Source organism: Lynx rufus, unplaced genomic scaffold, assembly GCF_022079265.1.
Source record: "Lynx rufus isolate CCGP_SWC_20201006 ecotype Redwood Valley unplaced genomic scaffold, mLynRuf1.p SCAF_6, whole genome shotgun sequence".
In the NCBI taxonomy this organism is placed as follows: Eukaryota; Metazoa; Chordata; class Mammalia; order Carnivora; family Felidae; genus Lynx; species Lynx rufus.
In genome coordinates this window covers 128,703,792-128,716,054 of record NW_025814878.1, presented here as the reverse complement: position 1 = coordinate 128,716,054, position 12,263 = coordinate 128,703,792, and the positions used below count along the sequence as shown (strand labels likewise).

General features: G+C 43.0%; 1 protein-coding gene across 1 annotated transcript in view; it reads right to left on the bottom strand.

Moving 5' to 3' along the window:
* Nucleotides 1–10,939, bottom strand: part of SYCP2L (synaptonemal complex protein 2 like) — a 113,564-nt gene extending 102,625 nt beyond the window's left edge. Inside the window, exons 1-6 of the mRNA XM_047101200.1 lie at nucleotides 10,931–10,939; nucleotides 8,579–8,647; nucleotides 6,606–6,743; nucleotides 6,109–6,228; nucleotides 3,370–3,474; nucleotides 2,050–2,074 (exon numbers count right to left, since the gene is read on the bottom strand). Coding sequence (XP_046957156.1) covers nucleotides 2,050–2,074; nucleotides 3,370–3,474; nucleotides 6,109–6,228; nucleotides 6,606–6,743; nucleotides 8,579–8,647; nucleotides 10,931–10,939 — 466 coding nt within the window. The remainder of the gene's footprint in view (nucleotides 1–2,049; nucleotides 2,075–3,369; nucleotides 3,475–6,108; nucleotides 6,229–6,605; nucleotides 6,744–8,578; nucleotides 8,648–10,930) is intronic.
* Nucleotides 10,940–12,263: the final 1,324 nt, after the last annotated feature.

The following is a 12,263-nucleotide window of genomic DNA, read 5'->3' as shown; positions in this document are numbered from 1 at the left end:
GACTGAGCCACCCAGGCGCCCCTGGAATTACTTTTTTAATAAAAGGCAGAAAGAAACTGGAAATCAGAAAACATACTAGAAAAAATGAATTTGTAAAGTTTCAGGCTAAAAAAAAGTCAATATATAGAAATTTGTTCCTATACACTAATAATGAACTAGAAGAAAACACAAATTGAGAAAACAATCCTATTTATAATTTCCATTTTTTAAATACCTAGGAATTAATTTAAGGTGATAGACCTGTACTCTGAAAACTAAGACATAAATGAAAAAAACTGAAGACACAAATAAGTAGAAAGATATAATTGAAAAAATATTGTTAAAATGTTCATACTACGCAAAGTGATCTAAAACTTCAATGCAATTCCTACCAAAATACCAGGGGTATTTTTCACAGAACTAGAAAAAAATAGTCTTAAAATTTGTATGGGACCAAAGAAAGACCCCAAACAGCCAAAGCAATCTTGAGAAAGAAGAACAAAGATGGAGGCATCATGCTTCCAGGTTTCAAACTATATCACAAAGCTACAGTAATCAAAGCTGTGTGGTACAAGCCCAAGAAACGGATACATAGAGCAATAGAACAGAAGAGAAAATGCAGGATAAACCCATGCTTATCTAGTCAATCTACACCCAAGGAGGCAAGAATATCCAATGGGGATGTCCCTGGGGATGTGGAGAGAAGGGAACCCTTGTGTACGATTGGTGAAAATGTAAATTGGTGAAACCACTGTTTGAAAACAGTATGAAGATTCCTCAAAAAAAAAAAAAAAAAAAAAAAACCCTAAAAATAGGAATACCGTATGGTCCAGTAATTTCACTACTAGGTCTTTACTCAAAAAAAAAAAAAAAAAAAAAAAAAAAAAAAAAATTAGAACACTAATTTGAAAAGATACACACACCTCTATGTTTATAGCAGGATTATTTATAAGAGCCAAGATCAGGAAGCAACTCAAGTGTCCAACAGTAGATGAATGGATAAAAAGGGTATGATATACACTATGGAATATTACTCATCTAAAAAGGAGATCTTGCCATTTACAACATGGATGGATCTAGAGCATATTATGTTAAGTGAAATAAGTCAGACAAAGACAAGTACTGTAGGATTTCACTTCTATGTGGAATCTAAAAAAACAAACAAATGAAGAAACAAGCAAAAAGACTCTTAAGTACAAAGAATAAACAGGTGGTTGCCAGAAGGGAGGGGAGTTGGGGAGGTGAAGTGGGGAGGCAGACAAAATAAAGGGGATTGAGAGTTACAAACTCCCAGTTACAAGTGAGAGAGTCACAAGCACAGCTTTGTAAGAGTGCTGACAACGCTAATTCCATCTCTGGCCTCCATCTTGTCCACATCTACACCATGACCTCGCTCAAGGCTACGTGTTGCATGCCCTGAGGAGATTAACATGCCCCGTGACCAGAACGCAGGAAGTCTTTCTCTGACCTTCCCTGAAGTGGCGCACGGAAAGCCCCACTTCAGATAACCACCCTGTGACCACACCACCATGCCCCTCACCCTATAGAAGCTGGGGATTAAGGTCTGGACTTGGCGGCTAATAGCCACATAGCTCAGGGATCGTTTGTCCACCCAGTCCCCCCTGGTAAGTTACTCTGAATAAAACTATGTAAACAGGATGGAGTGGTTTGCTTTGTTTTTTGGTCTTAGAGTACCTTCTCGGTCTGGAGGAGATCCTCAATAATATTACAATAACGGTGTAGGATGCCTGAGCGACTACACTCATCACAGAGAGCATCAAATAAGGTACATGACTGTCAAATCACTATGTTGTACACCTGAAATTATGTCAGCTGTATTTCTATTAAAAGTAGGTATTTAAAATATTTAAAACTAAATAAAAGGCAGACAGAGACATACTTTACAACAAAATCTCTGCATTGCAATACGGCTACCATTAGATGGTCAATACATCCATGTACTTAAACCTATTGTACTTTTATATGTCATTTAGGCAAATATTTACTTACTGTATGCCAGAATATTTTACTAATGAAAGATAGTCAATCAGTGGCAAATAATATACTTACCTTTACTACTACTTCTGGAAATAACCTAGTAAAAAAAGAAAAGGCTTATATTATGTTTCAGAAGCATTATCAACTATAACTTTAATCCATTAATGCTGATATTTCTCTAACAGGCAGGACTTGACTTTATTTTTTTTATTTTATTTAAAAAAATTTTTTTTCAACGTTTTATTTTATTTTTGGGACAGAGAGAGACAGAGCTTGAACGGGGGAGGGGCAGAGAGAGAGACACAGAATCGGAAACAGGCTCCAGGCTCTGAGCCATCAGCCCAGAGCCTGACGCGGGGCTCGAACTCACGGACCGCGAGATCGTGACCGGAGCTGAAGTCGGACGCTTAACCGACTGCGCCACCCAGGCGCCCCTGGACTTGACTTTAAATACAGTAGAAAAAAGTTTAGGGGTGCCTGGATGGCTCAGTGGGTTAAGTGTCCAACTCTTGATTTCGGCTCAGGTTATGATCTCACCGTTCACGAGCCCAAGCCCCGCATCAGGGTCTCCGCTGTCAGTGCAGAGCCTGCTTCAGATCCTCTGTCACCTCCCTCTCCCTCTGCCCCTCCCCCACTTGTGCGCTCGCACTCTCTCAAAATAAACAAACTTAAAAGTTTAGAGAAATCCGGGGTGCCTGGGTGGCTCAGTCAGTTAAATGTCTAACTATAGTTCAGGTCATGATCTCATGGTTCCTGAGTTCGAGCCCCACATCAGGCTCTGGGCCATGGAGCCTGCTTCAGATTCTGTGTGTCTCTCTCTCTCTCTCTCTCTCTCTCTCTTTCTGCCCCTCCCCTGTTCTCTCTCTCTTAGAAAATGAATAAAACATTAAAAAAAATTTTTTTAAGTTTAGAGAAATCCTATTTGACCTTCAGGCACTATTAAAATCAGCATATCATCTTTAAACAGGTGAATAATGTATATATGAAAATAAATCATTTTTCTTCCATAGCATTGGTTACATAGTTTCTATTTCATATAATATTTTTTTAATGTTTATTTATTTTTGAGACAGAGAGAGACAGAGCATGAATGGGGGAGGGTCAAAGAGAGGGAGACACAGAATCCGAAGCAGGCTCCAGGCTCTGAGCGGTCAGCACAGAGCCCGACATGGGGCTCAAACTCATGGAGTGTGAGATTGTGACCTGAGCTGAAGTCGGATGCTTAACCAACTGAGCCACCCAGGTGCCCCAATTTCATATAATATTCTAAATACAAAATAGGAGTCTTAGTTAAACCCACATCTAAGAAAACACAAGTTTTATAAATAACTTGAAGATTCCTGCAAATTACCAATGGTATCTGTTCAGTGACGAATCCACCCAAATCCTTACCAAGGCTGTGTCAAAGAAGTCTTCTATCACATTAATCAGGGATGGGTCAGACACTGGATCTGCCATGGTCAGAAATTCTATTGTTCTTTCAAACCAGGAAACCATGTACACGAGAGAAGAAACACAGTTTCAACCTTCTAAGACTCAAACTTCTAGGCCTTATTCAATACCGTCTCATAATTCCAGTAAAAACTAGAGCAAAATAGTTTAAGGCTTTTCTAGGACATTTTGATTCGACCTGGCTCTAAGACCTCCATCTAGAACTCTCCAGAATGAAGACCTATTGTTACAGCGTGGCACTAAGAAGCTCTCAGATACCAGCAAGAGTTGGAGATTTGGCCAAGAGGGATGCCAGGAAGTCATAGACGGGGGGCTAGTGATTAAAGATTAAGAGATAAATGAGCCTCCCCACACAGGAGCAATTCTTGTCTTGAAAGCTGTAGAAAACGTACTATCAAAGGAGGCGCAGAATTCGGAACGTGCTAGAGAAGTACGTTAATACAGTAACTATGCCTCAAGCCTTTCTTTTGTCAAAAGCGTCCAGCCAATTGGAGATTTGTTTCTCTACAGGAACGTATATGCAAGTTCATATTAAGCTGCTAGGATTGGTAGGATTTAAGATAAACTCCTACAACATTGATTCAAAAAAGTGAAGGCCATCTTTGGACCTTTTTTTTTTTGCTTAGAAAAAAGAACAATAACAAAATCCTGTGGGCATAGTTTGAAATCCTCAACTGAACGTGGAGTAAGAGGAGTTTGTGATGAAAAACGCTTACAGGAGTGAGGCCTTGGAAACTTCGTCCACTTGGCAGCCAAGAACCCAAAGCACCCCCAGCTGGGGACCATGGACATAGCAATCAGGTCCCAACCTTGACCGCACATTAGGAAAACCTGGGAGGCTTTGAAACACCCTGATGGCTGGGACCCCTCACAGACCCAGGAAATCAGAATTGCTGGTGGTGGGACACAGACAGTGCGCGTTAAAGCTTTCCAGGTGATTCTAATGTACAGCCAGGTTGGAGGGCCGCTGCTGTGCTCCCAGCGATGCTCCTTTTATCTCACATCAAGCAAAGATTTGCATTAAACTGAATCATCCACCTGCTGGGGCAAACTTTTCTCTGATAGCCTGAAAAATGTCCCTCTATACAATGAAATTCACTGCTAATGCCATATTTCCCCCTTCCTATATTCATAGGCAGAATTTTATGCTTTTAAGTGCATTTTTGTCACCATTCCACTTACCAACCCAAATCGTATCCCCCTCCCAAGCCCACAAAATACATTGAGTATAGGTAAAGAGATGTGAGGAAAACGCTAGTATCCCAGCCCCTTTGATAATACCAATGTATTTTCCTTGACCAAAACCTACATGAAACAAAACATGCTTTAGAATGTGGCTAAGTTACGGTTCAGAAATTTCCATCACCAATTAGAAATTTCCATATTCCACTGGAATTCGGATTTCAAAAACTCCAGTGGAGACTTATTTGATTGGACTCTTTAAATCTTGGAAGGGTATTTTAAAATCTAAATAGGAAATTCAGGTTGAGGTAGATCTTAACTCATCCCCCTGCCTCCGCCCCCCCCCCGTCCCCCCCCCAAAAAAAAACCCATCGGCCGTGGTTCCAAGTTACCAAGTTACCCGTGGGACATCCTGCTCCATTTCCTTTCAAGTTTTACCTCCTTTTCCCCATTTCCTGTTATCTGGACTGGTAAGTGTAGGAGGGAATTAGGTAGCACTACATGCAAAATGAAATATATACAATTTGCCTAAGCATAATCCTTAGATCTACCCCCCCCCCCCCGTAAGTGCTTTTAAAGTCCCTGAGAGGAGTTAAGAAAAGCCTGGTCTTGGTCTCCACCAAGAGATCTTTATTCCTTCCCACAGAGAGGAATTTACAGTAAAGAAAAAAAAAAACAAAAAAACAAAAAACAGAGCAATCTCCCTGAACCAATCTGGCTTTAATAAACTTCAGGTACTGGAGTCCAGGGGGTGGGAGAAAAAAAAAATCAAAGATTTTAGAGCCAGCCAGATCACCCTCTTGCCCCTCTACCTTCCCTTACCTCCTCACCAACAAATTGAACATCTAACAGCTGCAGAATCTCATCTCATAAAAGAAGGGAGAGGCACCAAGAGATTTCCTAGTCTGTGTTGCTTCCAGCAACATAATAATATAAAGGCACTCATAATAGTACCCCCTGGTTAACCCCTAAGAACCAGGATAAAATTTCACAACTGCAGGACTTAGAACGAACAAAAAAATGTGTTTGCTCTTTGTGTTTTCAGACTCAACTGAGATCTCTGAAGTTGGAAAAGTGGGCTACGGCGAGGGGAAGTATTTGATCCTTTATCCGGGTCCAATGTGGTTACTAATTCTATTAAAATAGTTATAGAACCTTTGGTGGGGGGTTGGGGGGGGATGGAGAATAGCTTACTCCCTGCTCATCCTGTATTTCCAAGTTCAGTTCACCAATTTAAACATGTTATTACAGCAACTGGCTTGTCAAGGGGAGTAGAGAGTATGACCGACTCATTCCTGCACACTCCCCAAGTGCCCTGCCCAGCACATACATCAGGAAACCTGTGCAGAATTTTTGATGGATACAGGCAGTACGCACATCATTATCAATTTCGGCTCAAATTTGATTGCAAAGGAACAGAAAACACCAAACTCGATAACGGATTTCACACCCGTTTAAATTACCCAAAGCCACACAAGATCAAAACAGGACACTTATCTTTGGGATCAGTCCCTGCTGAATTAGCAAAGGCTCATCTTCTTTGACACCATCAATGCAGAATCGCTGAATACATTTCAGCAACAGCGAAACATGCTGAAATTCATTTTTATCCAGTTCCTGGGTATTAGACCACACAAAGATAAAGCCTTACAATGCAAGTTAAGGGAATAGATCCTAAGCGTTCTCATCACAAGGAGATTTTTAAATTTTACTTAAGTTATCTCGCCACCCAACGTGGGGCTAGAACTGACAACCCCTTTTCTGACTGAGCCAGCCAGGTGCCCCTCATCACAAGGAAATTTTATCTATTTTGTATCTACAGGAGATGACGGATGTTACATGCATTATAAAATGATTACCACAACAAGCCCAGTCATTGTACCATACAGCTTAGACTTACATAATGTGCGTCAATTATAGCTCAATGTGGGGGGGGGGGGGAGAATTACAAATAACTACACATTGTTGTTCCACCCACAAAACAGCTTACTTGCCTTAGTTATTGACCTATGAAGATGGTAGAATACAAGATGATTGTATTTTTGAGGACTGTGGCTTGCTCCCTCTTGAAAATAGTCTTTTATTTTCTGAAATCCTTTATCATGGAAGGCATCAATAATAAGCGATTGAAGCTGGAAAGTTGATAGTTTGCAAATTATTTCCTCCCCCCAGAACATTTCATAGCAACATTTCTAGCATTATCAATAGTAATTCAGTGTGAAAATTAGAGGGCAAATATAGATCGTTATTTCTTGAACAGTAAATCATTGAGCCAATGGTTGAGTTTGCCGGTTTAAGATAGCAGTTTGCAAAATGTGGTTCCCGGACCACCAGCAGCATGGGCTTCACCTGGGGACTTACTAGTAATCAGAAACTCTAGGGTAGAAGCCTTCATGCATGCTAACTCTGAGAGCCACTGACTTAAGGAGAATTATACTTAAGTACAGGTATCTGCAGAAGAGACTTTATCCTCAGTCATGTTAGAAATTCTAAAACACTAAAAAATTCAAACCTATTAAAAGCAACATAAATGATCAGAATACAAGAAAATGAACTCAACAATTACAGATGGAAGTCGACTAAGGATGCAAATTGTCATAATGAATGCAATTCTTCTTCTGCCTGAACATTAGGAAGATATACTTCTAAATACATATATTTGAAGAGACACTTCCTTAAATGTCTGTACTATAAAGATAGGATTTTTTCATTCAGTTCAGTCCAATCCTACATGCTAAATTACCAATATACAAGATCAATTTTTTTAAATGTTTACTTATTTTTGAGAGAGAGACAGAGTGTAAGCAGGGAGGAGCAGAGAGAGGGAGACACAGAATCTGAAGCAGGCTCCAGGCTCTGAGCCATCAGCACAGAGCCCAACGCGGGGCTCGAACCCACAAACTGTGAGATCGTGACCTGAGCCAAAGCCGGACGCTTAACCGACTGAGCCACCCAGGCGCCCCTACAATATTATTTTAATAAGGAAGCAGTTTAGTGCATATGGCCCCAAATTCCACTTATTCTCACTACTGACAAATGGAAAGCTAGCATTTGAAATTAAACGTGCCAACAGCACATTTACAAGTGAACCTTTTTGTGCCAGCTGTATGGTGTTCTACAGATGTTCCCATTTAATCCTTACCACCCCCCGGAGAGGACAGATTCCTTATCTGGGGGTAGCAGCAAGGCTGGGAGAGCTTAAGAACTTGCACGAGATCCCTCAGCTGAGATTTACAGTCAGATCCTCGGACTCAGAAACTTAGACTTCTGCCTGCTTAAAACTCCACCTGGCTTCTCTGTGCTCAGTATAAATCCAAACCCTTTGCCTTGGTCTCTAGGGCTCTGCATGATTTGGTCGGTCAACTTTTCTCTTTTTTTTAATCTGTCAACTTCTGCCTGACTTCCCTATGAAGAGTCCTAAAAAATAAAATTGTGCCTTGCCTCAGGGCCTTTGCACAAGCCTGGACCGCTCCCCCCCCCCCCCCCCACCACTTTCTACCTGGCTGGCTCCTTATCCTCTAATCTCATCTTTCCAGATCACCTTTTTTAGTCCTATCTTTCGGGACTTTATCTCAAGTAAGGCAAGTGCCTCTCTCCACATGATACTCTCTTCCTTTTCTTCCTACTCCTTCCCTTTGGTTGGTAACCTGTTTCTTTGGCTTTCTGCCAGTCTGTAAGCTCCCTGCGGACAGGAATTGTTTGTTTTGTTCAATACCGTCCACCTAGACTAGTACCTGGCCCAAGATAGATTAGACTAAGATACTGGTAGGACAGTGGAAAGCATGGTGATAAAACTGAATGTGGAAGATGAGGGAAGGAGAAGGAGCGAGGTTTCTCTGCCTCTTGACCTTGAGCTTGGCTAGAGCAACTGGAGAAACCGATTGCAGGGACAGCCCAGCAAACACCGAGCTAGAAAGAGCACGCCTGCACACCCTCCCCCACCCGCGGAAAGAAGCTTGATCTTTACGTAGAAAGCATCCGGGGCAATTCTGCTCCCATCTTCTTCCTGAAGGGACTGCAAAGGATCGTCCTCTTCCTGTGTGCAATAAAAATATTGTTTAAAAAAATGTTTCAAAGAAATGCATTTTCAAGTTGCCATAAAATACTTTTATTTTTAAATGTTTTTATTTCTTTGGGGGGGGGGGACGGGAGAGACAGAACCTAAGTGGGGAAGAGGGAGAGGGAGACACAGAATCTGAAGCAGGCTCCAAGCTGTCAGCACAGAACCTGACCCAGGGGCTTGAACTTGTGAACTAGGAGATAATGACCTGAGGCAAAGTCCCCTGCTGGCAGCTTAACTGAGTCACCCACCCACACACCCCTATAAGAGGCTCTTAAATACTGAGAAGAGAGGGTTGTGGGAGGGGAGTGGGGGGATGGGGAAAATGGGTGATAGGCCTTAAGGAGGGCACTTGTGAGGAGCACGGGGCATTGTATGTAAGTGATGAATCACTGGGTTCTACTCCTGAAACCAACACTACATTGTATGTTAACTTTAACTTAAAGGACTTTAAAAAATAAAAGAAACGAAGCTTCCTGTTGTCATCCCGAACAAAAACTTTGTTCCCCATGCCATTGATGACGGGTCTAAAGTAAATTAACTACTTAAAAACAATCTCTCCAACCTTCCTTAGTACCGTCTATGACACATACAGACTATCACAAGAAACAAAACAAGCATCGTTGGAATAAGCAGTCTCACAAAATAAGCAAATTAGAGTGACAACGATGAAACAGAAGGCTTCGGATTAATGAACTATTTGTAGAATGGGAGTTCGTAAATAAAGGTTTGGAAAGTGGGTTTCAAGCCCAATCAGGAGTTTAAGCTTTAGGTTTCTGACTTGCACGAATTTTCAGTCTTCTTCTAGGACTTTTACCGCAACTCCAAGGATCAAAAATCAACCACCACCGCAAGAGAATTCACCAAACATAGAGGATTGTTACACTTCTCTTCAAGGGCAATCCCGGTCCACCACCTTGGTTTTCACCGAACGTTGTGCTACGTTACATAACAGCATCTCCTCTGCTCACCGCATCCCAACAATTAATTAAAAGTACAATACACACACAAAAAAAATCCTTTAATGTCTTCTAAAGAGGTTTTTTAATTATTTTAAATTTTTTAATGTTTTCTTTTGAGAGAGTGCGAGGAGGGAGAGGGAGAGGGAGAGGGAGAGGGAGAGGGAGAGACACAGACAGACAGAATCCGAAGCAGGCTCCAGGCTCTGAGCTGTCAGCACAGAGCCCGACCTGGGGCTCGAACTCACGAGAGAGAGTATGATCTGAGCAGAAGTCCAATGCTTAACGGACTGAGCCCCAGGCGCCCTTAAAGAGGTTTTGTTTTTTGTTTTTTTTAAAGTATAGCTTGGGGGGCGCCTGGGTGGCGCAGTCGGTTAAGCGTCCGACTTCAGCTCAGGTCACGATCTCGCGGTCCGTGAGTTCGAGCCCCGCGTCGGGCTCTGGGCTGATGGCTCGGAGCCTGGAGCCTGTTTCCGATTCTGTGTCTCCCTCTCTCTCTGGCCCTCCCCCGTTCATGCTCTGTCTCTCTCTGTCCCAAAAATAATAAATAAAGGTTGAAAAAAAAAATTTAAAGTATAGCTTGGGCACGCAGTCCTACTTCTATATGGACTTGACCAAACTCCTTGAAGGTCAGCATACTTTGCAATATTATCGTCATTATTTATAGATATGAAAAACTGGGTAAATTCAAAGTCCCAAATCCAGACTTGTTTATTTTTTTCACCAGCAGTGTATTCGGTGAAACGAATGTTGAGAGGAACGCTGGAGGGACAAATCCACCCCCCAAGTCCGGGGCCGCGGGCGTCTTAGGGACCTTCATATACAGTTCAGGTAGCCTGAAGTCCCAGCGCTTGGGACCATAAGTCTGGGGCCCACATGGGTGAAGGTCACTGCATGGTCTACGCAGCAAGAGGGGAAATGGGCTGGGAAAACATCCAGGGCAAATTGAGAAGAGCCATCTCATTGCCTTCCAAACATTAATCCTCTAGTCTCCCCTTCACTGGGCAAGGGACCAGAGGTTCCTATCCTGCCCGGCCGCCTCACTGAAAGCTCCCAATAAACTGCCAAGCAAACCTAAGGAGGTTGAAACGCTCAAGCCAGCCCGCACCCCCAGGCTATCTCCCCGGCGTCCAGCTCGTTTCCCGGCGGCGTCCGGGGTGTTAGCCGGTGCCGCGTCTCTGGGCGACCACGCCAGCCTCTGCAACCCCAGCCCGACGGAGCGTGCGCCCTTGCGCCCTCCTGGAACCGCGGAGAGGGCGCGGGGACCACAGGGGGCCCGGGCCCGCCCAGGGTCACTCACCGCCAGCATCCCGAGGCTTCCGGCCCGTGGCGCGCCTCGCCGCTGCGCCGCCTTCAGCCCCCTCCTGCGGTTCTTCAACCCGAAGCCAGGGCGGGCTGGGCAGCGCTGCGGTGAGGACCCGCGCAGCCCGGCCGCGTTTGGATTCCGATCCTCTCCGGGAACGCTAATCAAAGAACCCGCACCTGAAATTCACTAACATCGTTACCTGCGAGTAACTAGCAATCGTCGTCAGGCCACCTGCGCGCGCGCACGCACACCTTAAAGCGTTCGTTCAGATGATGTGAACAACGTCCTCTACGCATTCTTTATTGGCGAAATTCTAAACTGCTGGATTTCCCCTTTGCGGAAAGGGTTTCCTCTCCACCTTCAGCGGCTGGTTGGGCTGTCTTTGGTCCATTGATATTGATACGGACGGACTAAAGGTGGCCTTTCCCCACTGGAAGCTGATTTGCGCCTGCAAGGGTGACAATTTTCCTGATATCACAAAAGAAGGTGTGCCTTTTTGAACACGACGGTGTAGTCGGTCATAAACAAAACGAAACAAAACCAAAAAAGGCAAACAAATGTTTTCATCCAGTCTGCTTGTTTTCTATCTACTTGCTTTAAGGCGACAAGAGTGTGTACCAACGGCCAGGTTTCAGCCACTAGGTAGCCTAGCCTGTTTGCGCGAACACCCTGGCAAAAGGAAGTTGGACTGGCGTTTTCTTAAAAACAAACAAACACAAAAAACAAAAAACAAAAAACAAACGAACAAACGACCCCTCAGATCCAAACGTTCCTCGTGTAGAAATCTATTTGTGTTTTAATTACAAGCTACGAATATTTCGTGCCACGACATTTACAGAAGATACTTTTTTGCATCCAAGCAAGACCTGATAGAACCCGAATCTGTGTCAAAGCCCGGTCTGTCCATGCGGTGCGTTCAAAATGATACTTATTTCAGAGATCTTGATAGCTGTTCCCTGACAAACAGGATGTAAATATAGTTACACTAATTTACCGATTTTAATCTAGGCCTAGCAGATGCAAAGCCTTCTTCCTTTGCTTTTGAATTAGTGGGCTTTTACTCTACCAAAATTGTAATCAAGGAAGAGCCAGCTGTGACAATAAAGTGTTCTGAACCAATAAAAATACGAATGCAGTAAAAAAAATTCAAGGATGGTAACGAACAGTAACCAAAATACAGTTTAAGTGCATTTTCTTTTAGAGAATAAAATAAGAATATGATAAACAACATAATAAAATTAGTTTTCTTAACATTAGGCAAAATCTTTATAATCAATCATTTACAGAATTTGAGGGGGGGGAATATTCATCCTTCCAAACTACATGC